Below are 20,977 nucleotides of genomic sequence, written 5' to 3' on the forward strand. Positions count from 1 at the left end.
AACTGAAGCCCAGAGAAAGTGATATAGTTGCTTAAGATCACACAGCCAGGTAATAGTGGAGATGGGACATGGGCCTAGTCCTTAATGGCTTCACAGGGCCATATGGATGCTCCCACTTCCACGACTAGATTCACAGGAAGCCACAAATACAGCACTGGAGGTGAGACAGCCTTTTGGGATTTAGAGGGCTGTGAGGTGTCCCAGAGCAACAGACCTGGTTAGAATCACAAACTGAGTTATTCATGGAACAACTGAACAGTCCTATCAAACAAGGACAGTAAGAATGCTTCATTTGACATCTACCTGGGAAGTGATTAAGAAAACAAAACAAAACAAAAAAACCAATGTTCTTGCTTCTTAGAGCCATCAGATTGTCCCCTGCTATACTGAGGTGTGGGCCTTCCAATCGCAGGGATCCTTACCTCTTTCTCACCATTTTCTGAGCTGAGGACAACCCTCTTCCCCTCTTCCCCTCTTCCCCCAGAATGTGTGACAGAGAAGATAAAAGGCTGGGATCCCATAAACTACCATGCTATCTCTAGAGAAAACACCCGTGCATCCCAAAGCACAAGGTCAAGAGCCTGATCTTAACAGAATGGTCCCCACCCAGGAGCAGAATAACTGTGTGGGAAGCTGTGGAAGTAGGGAATTGGAAAACTTAAATCCGTAGTCAGCCATCTCCACTCTTATTATTCCGAGCTGCAGCCTGAGCTATTAAAAACAAAACATGTTCATTGGCAAGCTCTACAATTAGCCTCATTTCCACGCTCAAACACTGTTCAGCACGAGCTGCATTTGCACAGATTGCTTCTTGTCTGTGCTCTGCTGCTTGGAGCGCTGTGCTGGGAGCTAGCGAGGATGTGACCCAGTGGTAATCTGAATTGCTTCACCAAACACATTTTTATCCCATCATCTCGGCCACATGAAAGGGGGCCACAGTGTTCCAGTGTTCAAAACTTTACAATCCTGCTGTTCAGCAATAAAATGAGGCAAGAAATATTAGCCGTCCCTGGCTGATGCCTTAATTCTTTCGAAACAATGTCAGAGAATCTGTACCCTACAGGTTTTAGTGCCTGCTAAAGCCTGACCCTCGAGCTGGCTTGAATGGAGCCAGAATGAGTTAAGGAGGGTGAGGAGGCTTTAATGGACAAGGATCCGAATAGCCCAGCTTGTGCCGGCCTCCTGCAGGCTCACCCTCCTTTTCACAGGCCTCGATTGTGTTTGGCCCCAGCAGAGACAAAACTACCCCTGAGTAGAGGTTACCCCCAGCTGGCACAGGTCAGAGGCATTGTGGGGGAGAGCAAAAGAGGGGGCCAAGGGGAAGTGAGGGCACACGAAGAGGGAGGGAAGTGAGGTGGAGGAGGACATTTATAAGGGAGCATGGACTGAGCTATTTATAAGGAGAGATTCAGTTACAAAGCTGGGACTTGGTAGACTCACCTCCAGAAAAAACATTTTGGAAAAACCAGTTCACAAAGCAAGTGGGAACTACATATGAATGGGAAGTTGAATGCAGTGTGAGTTAATTTCCAAAATAACATGTATTTATATACATAATAAACACTATCCCTCAGCAATTCCAAAAACTACAGGCCAAAGTTTCAGAGCTCTAGGTAGGATTGACTCTAATATGACAGTCTGAATTTTTTCCTAAAAACTGTAAACGGGCTGTTTTACACAGCATAAGCTTTTTCCAGGAAATTTTCCATTATTGCATCATGAGCCCTCCAAGAAGAGTAACTATTTTGGCTCCCAGGGCACAAAGTTAGCAGATAAGAGGAAAGTTGGGTTCATAGGAGTACAGATTATGTCATACAGCACAGAGACTGTCCATGCACTGGAAGAGTGTGGGCTTGAAAGGGGTCCTGTCCTTCCCTCTAAAACAGTGGTTCTCAACCTGTGGGTTGTGTCTTCTTGGGGGGGGGGAGTTGAAAGACCTTTCACAGGGTTCCACTAAGACTATTGGAAAACACAGATAATTCTATTCCCATTCAAAACAGTAGTAAAATTACACTTTTGAAGTAGCAATGAAAATAATGTTATGGTGGGGTCACCACAACCTGAGGAATGCACGAGAGGGTTGCAGCATTAGGAAGCTGGAGAACCACCTTAGAGTCTGAAGATTTCTTAGTGTTGAGGGTCCTTGACTACTTTCTCAGCCTGCTGATTGGTGTGGACCCCTCCCCTAAATGCACAAAGTGAAATACCCAGGCTAACAAAGGAAACCAACAGCACTATAATTATAAAAATACCTTAAAGCAAATATCTGCAGCACAGTTAACAGTAATGAATATCCCATTTCATTAATTCCTTAATTAGCAGGGGACCCAAGAGTGACTGTAATTTCGATAAAGTTTAAGCAAAAGTATTAATTTGGGAAATCTGGGATACCTTCTCTGTCAAATGAAAATATAAGAACATTGTCTATCTGTGAAAAGCCACCCCACTGGCCTCTATGGTTGGTTGCTTGGCTGTTTTGGAAAAAGTTAGTAAAAATGACCAGGTTTTCCCCCCAGCAGGATCCCGAATTCTATCTATGGGGAAGTAGCTTTGCTAGAGTGAAGCACCTGTGGGCCATTCTTCCTCAGGGCTAAGCGGCCTAGCAGGAGCCTACAACAGCACTTCACTGGGAATTTAAAAACAAAACAACAACAAAACATGTTGGTTTTTTTTTTTTCCCTCCCTCTCTGATGCGTTGGAACTTCTGATAAAGTAAATTGAAAGCATGTTCTCTCCTTTTTAAGCAACCCCTTCCGAAGCTTTATATAGACCTTCTTTGATGTATTTCTTTAACAACTGGAATCACTATTGCCAAATAAAGGGTCAGTTTACCTGATAATACTAATTCTGAATTTTGATCAAGATCTTGCTTCCACCACCTTAGGTGGGTTGAACTTTGGAACCACACACACCCTTTCTGCTGTTAAAGACCACAGCGCCTGTTCTCCAGCCTGCACCTTTGCATTTTGAGCACACACTGGCTCAGAGACAGCTAGGCACACATCCCCTCTGGGGTCCTCATAGGGGAGCTGTCATCTTACAAACCACATAGCCATAGCATGCCATTGCAGGGGCAACCCCGCAGGCGGGCCCCCCTCCAAAGGCCGCCCAGCCCCCGCGACGCCCTGGCTCAGCTGCAGGCAGCGACACTCCGGAGCCGGCTGCCGGGCTGGGTCTCCGGCTCTCTGCGGGGGAGCAGGGAGCGCGCCCGCCCACACCCACGGCCCGACACTCGCGAGCGCACACCCCGGCGCGCGCGCGCCCGCACACCAGGGCGCACGCACAGCAAGCACACCGGGGCCACGGACCGGCTCAAGCGAGTGGGGACGCAGCCGGACTCCCCTCGAGAGCGCTCTCGGCCATCCCGCCCCGCCCCGCCCCTCTCGGACTCGCTAGTCCCGGCGCCGCACCGTGGGCTGCAAACTTTGCAGCGCGAAGCAGTCAAGGAAGCGCGCCGGCGCGGGCTCGGCTGGGCTCCACGCTGCTCGGGACAGCCGTGAACGCTGGGCCAGCTGCGTGAGTACTCTGCCCACAGAGCTGCTGCCAAGAGCCAAACCTGCTACCTCGATTCTGGCCCGCCCGGGGTGTCCGACTCCCATAGGGACTTTCCAGCCGCAGAAGAGGTGCGCAGCCGACACTGAGCCTTCCCTATCTGTCCTCCTAGGCTCAGACCCTTCACCACCATCACTCAGCCATGGCTCCAGGTCCTGGTCGGATCAGCTTAGGGTCCCAACTGCTGCCGATGGTGCCGCTGCTCCTGCTGCTGAGGGGCGCAGGCTGCGGCCACAAGAGCCCCTCATGGTCCTCACTGCCCTCAGCAACTGATGGTCTGCAGGGGGACAAGGACCCCCAGCTGTCACCCGGGAACGCAGCAACAGCTCTGGGCCCTGGTGCCCAGGACATGGTCGCTGTCCACATGCTCAGGCTCTATGAGAAGTACAACCGAAGGGGCGCTAGACCAGGAGGAGGCAACACGGTCCGAAGCTTCCGTGCCTGGCTGGGTAAGTAGAGGCTACACTAGGACTTGGTCCTCATTCATCCAGTTCTCTTATCTGTCCTCTCTGCTCCGTTGCAGCTCTGCTTCTCTCCTCCTTTCTTGTATTGACTCAGCTCTCCGTACCAGGCCAGAGCTTGCAGTGGGGACACCAAAGTGGCACTTGGTGGCGGACCTCCTACCCCTGGGGGCTTCCACTACTGCTGGACAAAGGTCAGCATACACACTAGGCTTTAGGCACAGAGTGGAGATGGGCACAGGCTGAGGACGATCCGTCTTATAAATTGTGTTGGCACTTGCTGTCTGAGGGGGGAGCACGGTCAGCGGGTCTCAAGGCAACACTGAGCCCAGATAGAAAGACTTGTTTGGGGAGCAAGAGAGCATAGTGCACTGAGAAGGGCCTGTGTCCCCAGGACTGAGGATGTTTCAGAAGACAGGTTTCAGGAAAGGTCCGGAAGTACCTTGTTCCTCTCCTGGTCCATGCTCCACGTCTCCACTCTCTTCACACCTAGGGTTAAGCTTGGCAGAGGCCACTTGACAGAGGCTTTCTCCACCCTCTTCTTAGAGAAGGTCCTCTGAGCTCCTGCCCACTAACTTTGGACTGAGCAGCCCTTGCAAGCTGGGGGCCAAGTGCAGAGGAAGTGCAGCCTGGGAAGCAGGTGGTGAGAAGACCCTGGTTGTCATGGTGACTGCTCATAGTTTCAAAATGCTCCTCCAGAAAATGTGGGCAGGGGTCTCCTGCAGTCCTGTCTGGGAAGGAGGCCGTTCCCCGGGAGAAAAATCCTCCAGTCGGCGGTCTTCTCTCCCAACATCCGTAGGAACAAATCTCAGCCAACTCTGGGTATAGGCTCAGAGCTTCACCACCCGCTGCTCACTGTACGCTTGACCCTGGGTAGCCCTGGGGCTTCAGATACAGACGTAACACAAAGAGGCACATCCTTCAACTTACAAGGATGTGTTCCTAGGTTCTGCACCAAATCTGGCCTCCCTGGAACATGTTACTCAATACCTGGAGCTCATTTCTGGAGAAGCATTATTAAATTAAGCCACTTAAGAACCATGTGGCATGACTGAGTTACATTATTACAGCTATGTGGACTTGTTTGTACTCTATAAAATGAGCACTACATAGCAGTGTCTCCCATTCGGGGTTTGAGAAAGATGAAATGAAGTAATAGCGTAAGTTCAGAGCCCCGGCAAGGTCAGGTGGTATCACCTGTTGTAATGCTGGGAATAAAATGCACTGTGATGGGTGCTTTGTGCTCACATAGCCTTTGTTGCCTGTTAACTCCGGTCCTTGAAGCCTCGAAGTGGTCACAGCTGTAACAAGAAATGAGCTTGTTCATAGGGGGCAAGCACCTGCTGCAGCCCAGTCATCGAGGGGCACAGCTCTGTCTGTTTTCACCAAATCAAAGTGATTCTCTCTGTGACAAATACTAGTGAACATTTTAGTGGCCTGGGCACTGTACCTTAAATCCAGCACTCCCTTTTTTATAGAGAAAGACAAAAGGACAGCAGAGAAAGCTGTGGAACATACCGGGCAGTAACAGCCGTCCTTACTGCCACACACTGCCACTGTCTCTCTTATCACAGCTAATCCCAGAGCCTGGGAGCCGAGCATAAGGGTGGAACAGACAAGTTTAAGAAATCAGAATTCTGGTGCAGTCCTGAAGTGTCTGAAAATACCCTTTTTGTTGGATCCCTGACACAAACTAAAGAGTAAATTCCAACTTCACCGTTTTACTGGCTGTGTGCTATGGCAATACCACCTCCCTGTTCTGAGCATGTTTTCCTCCATGTGTGTAGAGAGGGTGAGCATTGACTAGAAGGCAAACCTCAGCCTGGCATAGAGTCAGGACTTGGTTTCTTGTACCTTGCTTTGACTCATCTGCATTGTTTCATACTGAACCTCAGATGATCCTGCCACTCTCTCTGGAGATCCACCTGTGGGCTGCTGTGAGCAGAGCACAGACCTCTTGCCACAGCCCTGATGCTGGAGCTTACCAATCCCAGAAGGCTCCGTGGAGGCAGGGCTCTGCTGCCTCCCCAGGTTAGCATTCCTGAAACGTGTTACAGCTCCTTCACCCTCATCTGCAGGAGGCCCGGGTTCTGAGGGTGAGCTACCGAGTCTGTTAGCAGCACCCTGAGCCAGTTCTGGGATCCAGCCGAGGGACAGCAGTTCTCATGAGTAAGGGTTTCTTTCATCTTCTAAATTGTGACTCCCCTCCTGATTGATAACATTTTTTAAAGGATCTTAGAAATGGCAAGTACTTTGGACAGTTGTTAGTGTGTGCTCATTTGCGATTTATTAGCTCCTAACCGTGATTACACCAGCTTTCCTTGACCCTGCCTACTCCCGCCTGAGATGCACTTTGTTCCCTGTTAGTCAGCATCTGTGGAGGGAAAGCCTTTGAGCCTGGCCCAAAGGGTTTAGGTTAGACCACCATTTACCTCCACAGTCCCCATGAATAATCTGTGTTTCTTCATCTCCCTAATATAACCAGCTGTCAAAACTGCCAAGTCAAGCTCATTTCATTCCCTAGTGGATTAATCTCAGTTCTGTTACCGTAGCAAAATACCAGGAGTTGAGTTGGGGGAAAAAGACTCGTCTAGCTCATGTTCAGAGACGGAACGACTGGACCTCATGGTGATGGCTCTGGTGGCAAACCCTAGGGTTATGTCACAGTGTAATAGAGGCATTGTGGCTGGAAGACTCACGAGAAGGACCGATCATGAGGCATGACAGAGAACCAGAAAGCAGGGAACAGGTAGCCTTTAGCCAGGTGTGACAGCCCCTCCCTTGGGAACTAAGTGGGGTCTCATGAGAGAAACATCTTCAGTGACCTACCACTAGGTCTCAGCCCTTTAAAGACCCCAGTACCTCTAACTATTGCCACACTGAAGACCAAACGCTCTGCATTTGGAAACAAACTAAATCCAAAACATATGATCAGGCATTTCCTAAGCACTGCCTTTGGAGGATTCAGACATAGAATGTTGGTTTCACCCAAAATAGCTCACAGGCTGGACTGGCAGGGCAGATAGAAGGAACCAAAAAGTAGGGCAGTGGAGTAGTTGTGCCAGGATAATGATAGCTGAGGATCCCTAAGGGTAGTACTGACAGAGAGGGGGCAGTGAGGTCTTCACAGCCCAGCATGTTGATGGGCAGGAGCGATAAAGACAGTAAACAGTCCACTGAGTGTTGGAACTGTTGGGCATTTGCTTAAGAGGGGAGGCAGATACAGAATGCAGCCAGTCCCAGAGAGCCTTAATTTTGCCTGTTGACAATAGAACAATATCAAGCATATATTGATGAAACGGGGGTGGGCAGAGAGAAAAGGAAGGGTGGAAAAGAAAGAGTAGGCAGATAGAATGTTTTTAAAAACACAGTAACAAACATAAGTTATTCTTAATCACATATACAGATAGAAACAGAGTGTAAGTAGTGTTTTGTGGAATCATTTCAGTACTGCATAAAAAATGCACATATGTCTACAAACATATGCATATAGACATTAGCCTAATGGGGTTCTATTTTCTGCATGGAGGTATTCCCACATGCAACTATCCCTGAGGCTCTGCAGTTCTTCCCATGGAAATGACCTCTTACTCTGGGGATATTAACCTTTCACTTCTTAAAGGTAATGCTTCTGAAGCATGTGTGTGACACCAAGAGTTGACAATTCTGTGGCAACTGATGCAGTTGATGGCCAGGGAGAAGAAAGCTATGATGAGGATGTAGCATCTACAAGGCCAACAGTGCCTGGAGTTGGTTTGACGCCCAAAGGGAGGAAGAGAGAGAACTCTCTGCCAATGTTGGAAGGTTAGATGGTTTGTGAACTCTCCTACTCAGAAAGAGCCTGAAATAGATACTCAGCACAAGCCTTGGCCCCCTTCTTCTCTGCTCACAAGGGACTGGCCCTCTACTTCCTACCTCCAGCTTGCATAGAAGTTTGAATCTTCAACAGGTGATGCCTATTCTGTTATCCCTGATGACTGCTCTGGGGCCAATGTGGAAATGGTAGCTTGAATTCTGTTTGTATAGGGCAGGGCAATCTGTCTGAGGTATTACCCTTAGGCTGAGGCCATCAGGGTACCTATCTCATTCCCACTGTCACGAGGGTAAAGATGAGTGACCTGCTGAGAGGTTAGGGTCTTGAGAACCCCCAAAATCCGTAGAGATTGGAAATTGGATTGCTTAAGTAAAGGCAGTCCTTTTTTCTGGGAAATACAGAAATTAAAATTACCCAATGTTTTTTGTCTTACAGCAGGTAATGTTTGTTTATGGGCTCATGGGCACATCATGACAGTAGACAGAGCACATTGGGGAGCAAAGGGCATGTGTTTCAGGTGAGAATCACTGAAGACATGCATGACTGCACTTCTCAGCAGCTGTAGAACATAAGGCTAGTAACCGGCTCTCTCTGACATGCCAAGAACTCCTCCCCTCCTTTTAACCTTTTCTTGATTCTTTGTGGGTTTCACTTCATGCACCCCAGTACCACTATTTTTCCATCCCCTCCTATCTGCTCTTCACCCCAAAATAAAATACACAAACAACAATAAACATAGAAAACATCTCATCGTGGAACCTGTAGAAAGTCACACTGTGTCTCACAGTATGTCTCCACACATCTTCACTCACCAATGTTCTTTACAATGAGTCATTGGTCTACACACCTGGCATCTGTGACATCATCAATATTGGATCCTCACTGGGGTTCCTCCTGGTTATCCTGTTGTTGCCCTGTGTCATGGAGATCCTGCAGCTTTGGAACAAAAGAACTAGACCTTTTGTGTGCCCCAACCCATTCGCAGATGATATAAATTTGGGATGGGCAAATTCAGAGCCCGGGATCAGGGCCTTGGTGGTAGCTGAGTTGGTCAGCCTGCCAGCTTTCTCTTATCTACACCACCAGGGTAAGTTCTCCAGCTCTGCTCTGGCTAGGCCACTCAATAGTGCTAGGCTCAAGAGGCAGGGTCTGCTCTCCTGCTCTAATGCCCTTGGGGCCAGCTCACTAGCACCCATACCTCCAGAACCAGCTCCAAAGTGCTGTAGCCTGTGAGGTGCTGGGCCAGCTCTCCCATTCACACCATCAGGCCTGGCTCATCCATGCCTTTGTCATCAGGACCATATCCACTGTATTGCCCAGGGGAGGTGCAGGGCCTGCTCTTCTTATTGCTACAGCCAGTGAGAGGGCAGGGCTAGCTTTCCCTCGATCCCTATCATGACCCCACCTCCCCTTTGTTGACTGAAGCAATGAAGCCACTCTGTCCCCGCCCCTTCCTGTGTTCTTACAGTGTACAGTACGCACCAGGAATCCCATCATTCACATCTGTTTCTGAGCACCAGTTGCCACCGGATTGCAATAGCATATAGAGATACCCCATGAAGTGCAGGTGGCGAAGCCCTTGCCCTCTTGGAAAATGTGTTCTGGAGGGATCGGTAGTAACAAAAGACACATCAAAGATGCTGGAAGTGCCCTGAAGACAAAGTCAGGGTGGACAGTGCTAAGTGGGTCTTCAGCCACAGGAGCCAAAGGGAGACACCCTAGGAGCAGAGACCTGGAAGAAGCCTGACTGATCAGAACCATGAAGGCAGAAGAGTGATACGTGCCACTCATAGAAAGGCCAGGAGAATGTGGATGGGGGGTGGGGAGGACAAATGCAGTCGTAGAGGCTTGCAGGGAGCTCATGCAGGGACTTAGTAAAGGATGGAGTATTTAGGTGGCAAGGACCTCAACAGGAGTGGTACACAATTGGAATGCTCCCATAATGCCATTCCCTTCTTAGAGAACGCTCTGTAAAGCCGTAATGTAACCAGAACCCAAGAATAGCTGTGATCATTACCATTCTGTGGTCCTAAGTGGCTTCCAAGCACCTTTGACTGTCTTTGCCAGGACTCCAACCAGCCCATCATTTAGCCAGTGTAGTCCCTTCGCAAATGTTTATTGGGAAACAGGATGGATAAATGGAGGAAAGGAGGAGGGAGGCTGCCTTCTCCTTGGCTGTGAGACAGGAGCCACATGCTCCAGCACAGTGTCTAGAACAGAGGGGCTTCTTGTTTTCTCCTTGGTGCCCTATGCCCCACTTAGCTGGGAACATTGGAGGTGCCCCCCGCTCTCAGCCACAACCTGGAGCGTTTGTTTGCATGAATGGAGGCATATACATACATGGACTCCCACTCTGGGTTGGGGTGACCCACCTGGACCTCAACATCTCCCACCAACGACAGTCTTTTTTTGAGCAAGTAGCCCGGTGAGGGGTGACTCCCTCCTCCCAAATGTATTCAAGCCAGGTGTGATGGACTTCTCCCTCTCACCCGGCCTCTGGAGATTCCTCCCCACTCTGGACCAATGATGAAGCAATACTTGAACTACATTAAAGGCAAACACAAGCTGCCGAGTCAGATGTTATGGAGAACAGGTGGTGAGTGAGTGTGTGACTCTGTATAGAAAACCCTTGCTTTGCCACCCTTGGTTCTTTAAATGAAAATGGCTGGGAGGTACCTTTGCGAACATCTCCTGTGTGAAGCATATGACCTGTGCCATTTCTGTAATCTTCCAAGGACTGCACAAGCCGGGGGGTGCTAATCTTCCTATGAGACTAATGAGAGAATAAGGCTTAGAGTATGATGTTCTTCTCTAGGGCCTGGAACTTTTTTTCTAGGGTGTTTTCAAGGTCCATTACAAGAATATGAATACGTAGAGGGAGGGGAAACGGCAGTCATGAAGTATTATACAAGAGAAGAATAAATAAGTAAATAAAGTATGAATATTGCTAATAGAATTATTATTCCTTTCCAATAAAACAAAATATTAAGCCAGTGGGTGGATTTTTTTTTGAGAATTTTTTTAATTTATTTTTTTATTCTTACTTTCTGCTTGCGTAGGCATGTCTGTAGGTATGCCTGGTGCTCAAGGAATCCAGAGGAGGGCATCAAATACCCTGGAAGTGAAGTTACAGACAGCTGTGTGAGCTATTGTGTAGGTACCGGGACCCGAACCTGGGTCCTCTGCAAGAGCAGCAAGTGATCTAATACTTTTCCAGCCCTAAGCCAATGGTTCTCAAAAAATAATCCCAGCTTGCCCTCTGGATACAGGTGCCAAATAGACCTACCTGTCTCTTGGAGAGTGGAAAGCACCCTCAGCACACACCTCCCTGCTCTGATCCTTACCCAGCTGTACCGAACAGACAGACCTCTGAATGGAGAAGGAGGAGGAAGTCCACCCAGCCACTTTGGTCTTCCCCTGGTCTGTAGTATCCCAAGATGGCAGCAGCAAAAGACCATCTGTCCTTCTCAGTCCCAGAGAGGACTTCCTCACTATAGAGAGTTTATCTTGCTGTCAAGGCCAGGGCGATGCAGGTGGCCCGGGGAACTCCTGATGGAATCCCGAGAGAAGGAAAGGGCTTCCAGCTGCTCCTGGAAAGCATAAATGAGAACTCTCCCATTACACCCTGTAGATACACAGCTGAGTGGACCTGGCCCTCTCAGCTTGGAGCTTGTGCCTCCAAAGGACAGTGTGAGCCTTGGAATAGTATAACATACTATAATCCCCATATTGCTGTCTTTGAAAAAAAATTTTTTTTCAAGACAGGGTCTCACTATGTAGCAGTGACTATACTGGAAGTCACTAGGTAGACCAGGCTGGCCTCAGACTCACAGAGATTCTCCTGCCTCTGCCTCCCACGTGCTGAAATTAAAGGCATGCCTGGCTGTAAAAAATGAAGCAAAACGAACAAACAAAGAAAAAAATTATAAGTCCTGGGACAAAATGAACACCAATAGAACGAACCCTATATTACTTTAAAAGATTCTAAGAGTGGAGGGAGAAAAAAAAAAAAGATCACACTTAGCAGAAATTGCTTTAAAAACTGCATAGTATAGGTACACGAACCGGGTCTTGGGTCTAACTCAAACCATCATGAGCTCCTAACGAAGGTGCCAGTGACATTCATTTGTTGTTTGAAAGCCAGGGGAAGACAAAAAGGAAACCGCAGGAGCATTAGTGTTTGATACACTTAATCATCACCCCTGGTCTCTCCCTCCCTCCCTCTTCTCTCTCTGCTCCCCATTCTCCCTCCTTTTCTCACGATTTCATCTTCATTCCTCTCAATGGGACGGTGACAATTCCCTGCTTTTCACTGCTTTTCACTGAGCGAAGCAAAGGAGGCTGTCACACCTTCAGAGTGAGGACTGCAGGAGGTGAGGAAAGTGAAGTGAGCCCTGCTTGAGAGTGCTGGGTCAGTGGGGATTGTTCCGCTCTCCCAGTTCTGGGCAGAAACCCAAGAACAGGTTGCACTTCAAGAGAAAACCTAACAGCTTGTGGTCTGTCTTTCCCTTGCAGAAGTGGTCGACCAGAAGCCTGTGTATTTCTTCAACTTGACTTCCATGCAGGACTCGGAAATGATCCTCACAGCGGCCTTCCACTTCTACTCAGAACCCCCACGATGGCCCCGGGCACGTGAGGTACTCTGCAAACCGAGAGCCAAGAATGCATCCTGCCGCCTCCTGTCCCCTGGTCCGCCGGCACGCTTGCACCTAATCTTCCGCAGTCTCTCGCAGAACACAGCTACTCAGGGGCTTCTCCGTGGGGCCATGGCCCTGGCACCTCCACCACGTGGTCTGTGGCAGGCCAAGGATATCTCCTCAATTGTCAAGGCTGCCCGAAGGGACGGAGAGCTGCTCCTCTCTGCCCAGCTGGATTCTGGAGAGAAGAACCTCGGCGTCCCCAGACTCAGCCCCCACATGCCCTATATCCTCGTCTATGCCAATGACCTGGCTATCTCAGAGCCCAACAGTGTAGCTGTGACGCTGCAGCGATACGACCCCTTCCCAGCTGGAGACTTAGAGCCTGGGGCAGCCCGCAACAGCTCAGCAGACCCCCGTGTGCGCAGGGCTGCTCAGGTCTCTAAACCCCTGCAGGACAACGAACTGCCAGGGCTGGATGAGAGACCAGCCCCTGCCCTGCACACCCAGCACTTCCACAAGCATGAGTTTTGGTCCAGCCCTTTCCGGGCACTGAAACCCCGCCCTGGGCGCAAAGACCGCAAGAAGAAGGACCAGGAGACTGTTGCTGCCTCCTCACAGGTGCTGGACTTTGATGAGAAGACAATGCAGAAAGCCAGGAGGAGGCAGTGGGATGAGCCACGGGTCTGCTCCAGGAGGTACCTGAAGGTGGATTTTGCAGACATCGGGTGGAATGAATGGATCATTTCACCCAAATCCTTTGACGCCTACTACTGTGCTGGGGCCTGCGAGTTCCCCATGCCCAAGGTACCGCCTCTGTGTTCTTCTCTTGTCTCACCCTGACTTGGTTCTGTCCCAGTTGACCATCCCTCTAAGTGCCTGGCCTGTTTCACCGTTTGCAAAATGGAGATGACAGGTCTCCCGTCTGCTGAGGTGGAAGCAGAGGTGTACCCACAGCCTGTTAGGGTTTACTTTGTTGGCTTTTTAAAAAATGTTGGCTTTGACTTCTTTTTTTTTTTCTAAGTCGGTCCCTGTGCATGTATCGCAGGCTAGCTTCAGTCCTATTTAGCCACTCAGCTTCTGGGATCGGAGACATGTTCTGGTATGTCTTGCTTTGGGTTGGGATCTTAAAATTAGCAAGGCATCTCTTCCTAGAAACGGGAAGAGGGCATTCCCACGGAGCAGACATCTTCAGAGACTGAGTGAGTGCTGCCTCCCAGTGGACAAGGTATCCAATGTTTCCTCCTGACTAAGGCTCTCTTAGTATCTGTTTAGCCTGAAGCAGGAGCACAAGTCCCTGTGATCAGACTGCTTTTGCTGTCGGTAGCCCTCCCAGTGGGATGCCCCTGGTTTGCTATATCCAACGTCGGAGCAGACTTCACAGTGCAGTCTTCTGAAAGACACATTGCCCTGGACTGTTTAATCTCCCTGGCCCTGAGTTTTCACCTTCTCCCAGGCTGGGCTAACTCCGTCTATCCATCATCCTACAGCCTATGTTACAGTAGGCTGGCTGTGTCAACCCCCAGCACCCACATCAGTTCCCCTCAGCTAACGCTGCAGAATCCTCTGTGGTAGATCTTCCAAGAAAGAAAGTCAGTGCATAAATCCAATTTGACCCTCAACAAACAGACCCAGTAGGCAATCCCAGGCCCAGATGTGGGCCATACAATCTGTCTGGAATTAAGAGGCTTCTCCTCAAATCCACGCATGCACAAGAGAGAGGAAGGGAGGCAGCTGGCAGAGAGAGAGAGAGATGATCTGCCTAAGCGCTTCGCATGGGCTCAGGACAGATGTGGGCGCACAGCTGCTCGCTTTATCAGGCTGGCTTGCTGCCTTCCCACTTTCAGAATGCCAGCCGAACCCTGCACATACAGGTTCCCCTGCCCTTCTCTTGCTGCTTCCTCTCTCCCACAACAGCATAAGGCTTCTTGTCGGAGACAGCTCTGATCAGCTAGCCAAGAGCTGAAGCTGGCTGTCTGTGTTCTGTTTCCAGAAGTGGCCACAGTTTCCAAGCCAGGCAGCTTTCTAACTGAGACATCTTGATCATATTTCTTAGCCATTTTAAGCCATGGTGTCCATGTCAGTACAATGAAGGTCACATTGTCCATGTAAATTTATAAGAAGTCAAAATGAGAAGATAGAGTAACGTGGCACCTGTCACCCCAAGTCAAGTACATATTGAAATGCCTGTCTGCCAGACCAAGCATATCATTTTAGTTTTAACCAGGGTTGCTCTGGAGGCGTGTCTGCTGGCTGAGCCATGGTTCTGGGCTTTCCCTTGCAAAAGCTTCCTTCCAGCTTCAGTGTTCCTCACAGGTGACAAGCAGGTGCCCCCGAGAGGCCAGTTTCATGTAGCAGATGTGCCATCCTTTTAAGTGGGCAAACTCAGGGGCACCAGGACTGAGCGTGTAAGGATTTCAGAAGAAACATGTGCCCAGCTCTGGACAGAGGCTTTTTCTTCCAGGCCACCCCTTGCATGGCCTCACTCAAGAAACAGCAGTAAGCCGCAAGCTCTGAGCTAACTGTCTCTTCTAATTTGCAGATTGTCCGCCCATCCAATCATGCCACTATCCAGAGCATCGTCAGAGCTGTGGGCATTGTCCCTGGTATCCCAGAGCCCTGTTGTGTTCCAGACAAGATGAACTCCCTTGGAGTCCTTTTCCTGGATGAGAACCGGAATGTGGTTCTGAAGGTGTACCCCAATATGTCTGTAGAGACCTGTGCCTGTCGGTAAGATGGCTTCGAGGTGGAAGACAGTCCTGCTTTATCGCTGTCCTGCACAGTGGCATTCTTGGAGCCAGGACTTGACTCGGGGTGCTAGACAGAACTTACAGGCAGCCTTGCCAGGACCTAGAAGACTCTGTCCACCATGTCCTCGTTCTTCCGCTTTTTCCTTGCTCGTGGTAGCTCTGTAAAGACTTTTTGAGTTCCTGGAAGGAATTTGGAATTAACTGTGGTCTGTAATTTGCCCATAAGCCCTACCCACATTTTTTGAAGCCTGGACATAGCATGTATCTACCATGCTGACTCCACACATTCATCATCTCAAAGCCTGGAAAGACGATGCAAACCTCGGTGTACTCATTCCTTATAGCAGTTTAAAACCCTCAGGCTGGATACTAGACGCAGGGCCTAAATCATGGCATGAATGGGTGTTTTCTTTTACATTTCACTACACAGGCTTTTATACATGCAATGTGCACATGTAATCAAGGTTGGTTTCTTCTTTTAATATATGTACTTCTTATTTTAAAACAAAACAGAATTGACCCCCATCTCCCACAGAGGTAATAGTGCAGATTAGGTGTGGGTTGTTTGAAAAATGCATATGGAGATAACACATACAGTAATATGTTGGAATACTAAAAAATAACCAAGATTTTATATTTTTGTAAATTATACTTTGTATACTGTAGATCGTGAGTGTTCTGTGTTTTTATGGAAAGCTAATAAATTAAAGGCACAGTGGTATCTGGAAAAACTGAATGCTACCCATTCTAAAAAAATCGATTGTTCCCTTATCCAGTCTGTAAATACCTACCTTGGGCTAGCATCAAAATGGGATGTGGCTCCAGGATACTACAGTTACCTTCCTAAAATTTTCTCATATCCCTACCCTACTTGATTGGCAAGTGTCTGTGGCAGCTTTTGTCTTGAGTGACAGGAATAGGTCTTTTTGTCAGGGGTAACAAAAACAGAAGGAGATTTGACACAAGCAGTTAGAGAATATCTCAGGAGGTCCACAGTTCAAGAGGAACTAGAAGGGCCAAATTATCTCCTTTGCATGTTTGTAGAATATATAGCTGTCTCCAGCAGCCCTGTCACAGAAACAACCCCAAAGGACTCTACCATGACGTGATCTTTCCCTTCCTCGCAGCAGTTATGCTTGAAGCCTGGGGTTGGGCAATTTTTAAAAAGCATACAGCTCCAATCTGAAGCAGATGCACCACAATCCCCAGCCAGGGCTTGGGGGGTGACGCTGGCCTGGAGCCTCACCACAAAGAACGTCCAGCTGCCAAGGCTTCTTCTCTGCGAGGGGCATGAGTTAGGGCTGCTGAGTTTAGCACTCTCTAAGCTGGTGTTCCTGGAAATGCAGGTGAGATGAGGAGGGAGACATGGGACTATGCACACCACCCGCCTCCAAACACCACATCCATCTTGAGCTGTGGGGTGCTCTGCTGTCTGCAAGGTCCCTCAGTCAGTGCAACCTTGGGGAAGGGAGCTGAATGAGCAGCAACTTCTGCTTCCAGGATTCTCCTCCCCAGGTGGACTGCCAACTCCCAATTCTACGACCCTCTGCTCAGGCAACTCTGATGGCAGGTGAAGGTTGGGCAGCTATGAAGAAGGCCGCAATGACAGCATTGTGGTCTGGGTGAATTGCAAGAGCATCCAGAATGGGTGAGTAAGAGAGATACAATTGGACTTGATGGGGTCTGCCAGCATCCTCACATCCCATCCTCTGAGGTGCTCCAGGCACCCTAGGACATGTGCATACACAACTACCCATGCTGGTTAGTCAGGTGAGGAAGAGCTGTGCCCACCAACCCAGGCTACCTTAGTCCTTTATCCCCAGAGGGATGCACAGGAAGTTAAATGAGTCCTTCCAAGCTGTTGTAGATGATGTGGCTGTCTCAAACTGACCTGCAGACTTAGTGCTCTGCTTGCCCTGTCAGATGCTCTGGAAGCATAGTAGAATATAATTATGGGAATAGCAAAATGAATTAAAATGCTGGGGACTGAAATTACTCCACCCTTTCTTCCAAATATTGGATCCTGCTGTTGCCTTCCCCACTCAATTTTTTCACATTGAACTGTTCGCTCTCTTCTCATACCTGTGACAGCTTCATTTAGTTCCTTCTGGTACCCCTGTGCCCCGCCCCCGTATTTGTCTCTAGATTTCTGGGCCGAGTCAGGACAAGCTGAGAGGCTCTGGCCAGAGTCCGTGCAGGCTGCACAGTACTCAGGAGGTTGTGTATCCTCTGGGAGTTTCATGATGGCTTTGAGGTGTGGTAAACTGGACATGTGAATGATGACAGCCCCACTCTGTGCTGGAAGAAACTGATGGCATTCTTGGCCCCCTCTGTCTCATAAAGCAGCCTCTTTTGCAGATGTAGCGCCTCAGAGGACACCTCTCTCTTCCCTGAAGTTCTTGAGAGACAAACCACGTGCACTTGTTCAGAGGAGCAAAAATTTGTCCCCATGAAAGCTGCATGGGGTAGCCTGAGGCAGAACTGGAGTAGATTACTTCCCAGGTACGAGCAGAGCTGTCCTGAGAACCTGCTTCCAGTTGGCCCATGATAAGCACTGAGACACTGGACACTCCTGGCCTGTGACTGCCCAGTTAGCACGCTGCTTACAACTGAAGCTCTGGTTCGTAGATCAAGCCACACTAGCACCTGAGAGCTGGCGAGAAATACAAAGGCTCAGACCAGAAAGCTGTGTGATCCTGGCCGGTGGTTCTGATGTGCGTGTAAATTGTACACTAGTTATGCCTTTATTTGCTGGTGGTCTTGTGCTTTTTGGCTCTCTCTCTCTCTCTGTGTATGTGTGTGTGTGTGTGTGTGTGTGTGTGTGTGTGTGTGTGTGTGTGATATTATGTTGCTAAGCATTTTCTCTAAGCACTGTCCCTCAGAATTAGTGGGAAATAGGTAGAGGGTTCTCCTACATATAGCAAAATCTGAGGATGCTTGAATCTCTTTTATGAAATGGCCTGGAGAGATGGTTCAGCAGATAAGAGCACTTGCTACTTTTTCGGAGGACCTGAATGCAGTTCCTATCATCCATGTCAGACAACTCTCAATTGCTTATAACTCCAGTTCCAGGGCATCAGACATCTCTTCTGGTCTCTTCGGCCACCTGTATTTACATAACATATACACACACATAAAAATAAATCTTTCAAAAAAGCATAAAACAACAACACAGCAGTGCAGAAATAAAACAATGCATGTCCTGGTTGACAGATAGGGCAATTCTTCTGATCAAATCGTTATTTTGTGTATATGAATTAAAACACTCTGTTGCATTCCACAGATAATGTGTGGTTTCTATGTGTCCAAAGAGAGTCCAAATATATTTTAAAATAAAATGAAATCACATCCACTTGTGCTGTACTATTTAGGGGGAAATTCCTACACATACAATATAGATCTGTTTTTCTTTTCAAATGTTTAACATCCTGAGAGTGATAGACTCTAAGAATATGGAATCCACAGATATGGGGGGGGGGTAGAAGCTCTATAGTTCAGCATGTTATTTGACACATACCAAATGCTAAATATTTGAATAAATAAACAGCTTTAAATAAACACCTTTTCACCCCCCCCCCCCAGCTCAAGAGTGCTGGGAGAGACTGCAGGTGGGAGCCTAGGACTAGATTAGACTTAAGTGACAATTGTAAGAGGCAGGGAAGGGAAGCCAAGCTCAGATGGCCATCAACAGCTTGAGGAGTAGAGCAGAAACCTGCGAAACACCACTCTCTGCGGAAGCTTTTGTTTCCAAGGTTTGTGAAAGTAGAACAGACTAAGTTGAACTCTCGTTTCAGCGCTGCCGTGCACAGCTCACTGCCGGAACCTGTCAGCTGCTTTCCCCGTGGACTCCCAGCCAGGCCACCTCTTACTTCCTCATCGCACCGACATCAAGTGCTCAAATACAGATGGCACCCGCAGCGTTCTCCTCCAGCCACACCCAGCTCTTCCTTATCTGACTGCACTGCTGGCCTCCAGTCTTCTGAAAACCCGCCCTCATGCCCTCCCACCCTACCCAGACACCTAAGTTTCTCCATCACAGCAGCTCCACCTTCATTCTGATCACAAAAACAGCATTATGTACGGGAATCCAGTGGCTTGCGCAGTATTTTGTGAATTGTGTATACATGCAGAAGCGCTTATTGGCATGTCTTGGACCAGACACAAGTTTCTGCTTCTGCGCTCTGTGAAAACAGCCAAATTGGAGGCTTCTCAAACCCAGGATGCAATCTGTGAGATGGTGCAGCTTTCCTTCTAGAGGGTGTGTAAGTTCAAGAACACAGTACAGCAGCAAGCCACCAAACAATTGTCTCCAGACCAGCACAGACTCAACTGAGTGACGTCAGGGCCCTCTGCACATCTAGGTAGAGGTCTAGAACATTTTGGTTCTTGGGACCCTGTGCTGTTACATTTTGGCTTTAAGAAGAATGAAGTGATTTTTGCACAGACAGTCCTCTTAGACCTTGCTCTGCAGTGACTGTGTTCACTGTCATTGAGACAACTGTGCTACACTCTTCGAAGGGGCCGCTGGTCAGGAAATTCATGGGCAGCGCTGGCCATGTCGGCCTTGACTCAAGCAACTCTCAGCTGCAAACCTGAAGTTGCCTGTGACCTCTAAGACATGTGTACTTTGTGTGGCCCTCTTGCTCAGTCCCCTGAGTGTGGAAGGGCTCCTACTGACCTTAGAGGCTGTGGCACATCGTGAGGTTAGACGCCTCATTCTCCAGCTCCCCCCGGTCCACTGGCTTTGCAGCGTCAGCTCCATCTCCTGGGCTTGGATTTGTTCCCTTCTCCCCAGCCCTGAGACTTCCTACATGGAGTGGGAGCCAGCATACTCCCTCTCCAACCAGTGACTCCTCAGCTGTCCCCTTCCCTTCTCCGCCTCATCGTGTCCCTAAAACGGTGGGGACAGGTTCCGTCTGGCAGCTCCCGCTTTCACCCTCCCATGCCGAGATCTCTAACCACAGCCCGCCATGGCCCATCCTGCAACATCTTAAACTTTCTTGACCCCCTCCCCACCTCTCCCCTCAGGAGCCCTGACAGCACAGAATATCATACCTCACCTTCCTTGGAGTAGGCTGCCACTCATCCCAAATATTTCCAGTTGTCTTCTTTCTGTGCCACTTGTGATGGACTAGAAGGAGGCCAAGCACGGGGACACCTCTTTTAAACACCATCATTGCGCTATCACAAGAGGCCTTCACAGGCTAGGCGCCATCTCTGGGCATGGGATGAGTCTCTGAACTGCCCAGCTGCTCCTGTGTGCCCCAGCTGCCGTGTGGGTCTCCTGGCTGAGACCCATGACCCAGGTGGCCTCCCTGATGACATGAACTAAGTCATACTCTTAACACATATGCACATACACATTTACTCACACACACACTCACTCACATGCACCTACATACACAAACACACACATCTACACACACACTCACTCTCTCACACACACGAGCACGCGCACAGACACCTGTCCATGTGCACTTGCCCACACCAGCACCACTCAGACCAGGGACAGCGCGGGTGCTCAGACACGTGTTTGTGGTACTGCAGAGCAGCTGGCCTAGACAGAGCCTCCTCCTCCAGACCCAGCTCAGTCAGGCCCTGCACTGGAAGGTAGCTTGAACACCGCCTGCTGGCAGGGCCCACGCGTGTACGAGCACATCTTCTCTAAGTTTCTACAGCTATACTCCTGAAAGGGAAGCTCAAAGAGGTGAGGCCTCAGCTTGGTGGGGCAATGGGGGGGGGGGGGGCTGTTGTTGATTGGAG

The 20,977-nt window shown here is 49.2% G+C and overlaps 1 protein-coding gene across 1 annotated transcript; it reads left to right on the forward strand.

The window, feature by feature from the left end:
* The first annotated feature begins 3,422 nt into the window (after nucleotides 1-3,422).
* Nucleotides 3,423-15,920, forward strand: Gdf10 (growth differentiation factor 10). The gene is made up of 3 exons (XM_055612392.1): nucleotides 3,423-4,001; nucleotides 12,343-13,271; nucleotides 15,007-15,920. Exons 1-3 carry the CDS (start codon nucleotides 3,695-3,697, stop codon nucleotides 15,196-15,198), a joined length of 1,428 nt encoding a protein of 475 aa, XP_055468367.1. The 5' UTR covers nucleotides 3,423-3,694; the 3' UTR covers nucleotides 15,199-15,920.
* The last annotated feature ends 5,057 nt before the right edge of the window (nucleotides 15,921-20,977 follow it).

Source organism: Psammomys obesus, unplaced genomic scaffold, assembly GCF_907164565.1.
Source record: "Psammomys obesus unplaced genomic scaffold, mPsaObe1.curated_primary_1811, whole genome shotgun sequence".
NCBI classification, from domain to species: domain Eukaryota; kingdom Metazoa; phylum Chordata; class Mammalia; order Rodentia; family Muridae; genus Psammomys; species Psammomys obesus.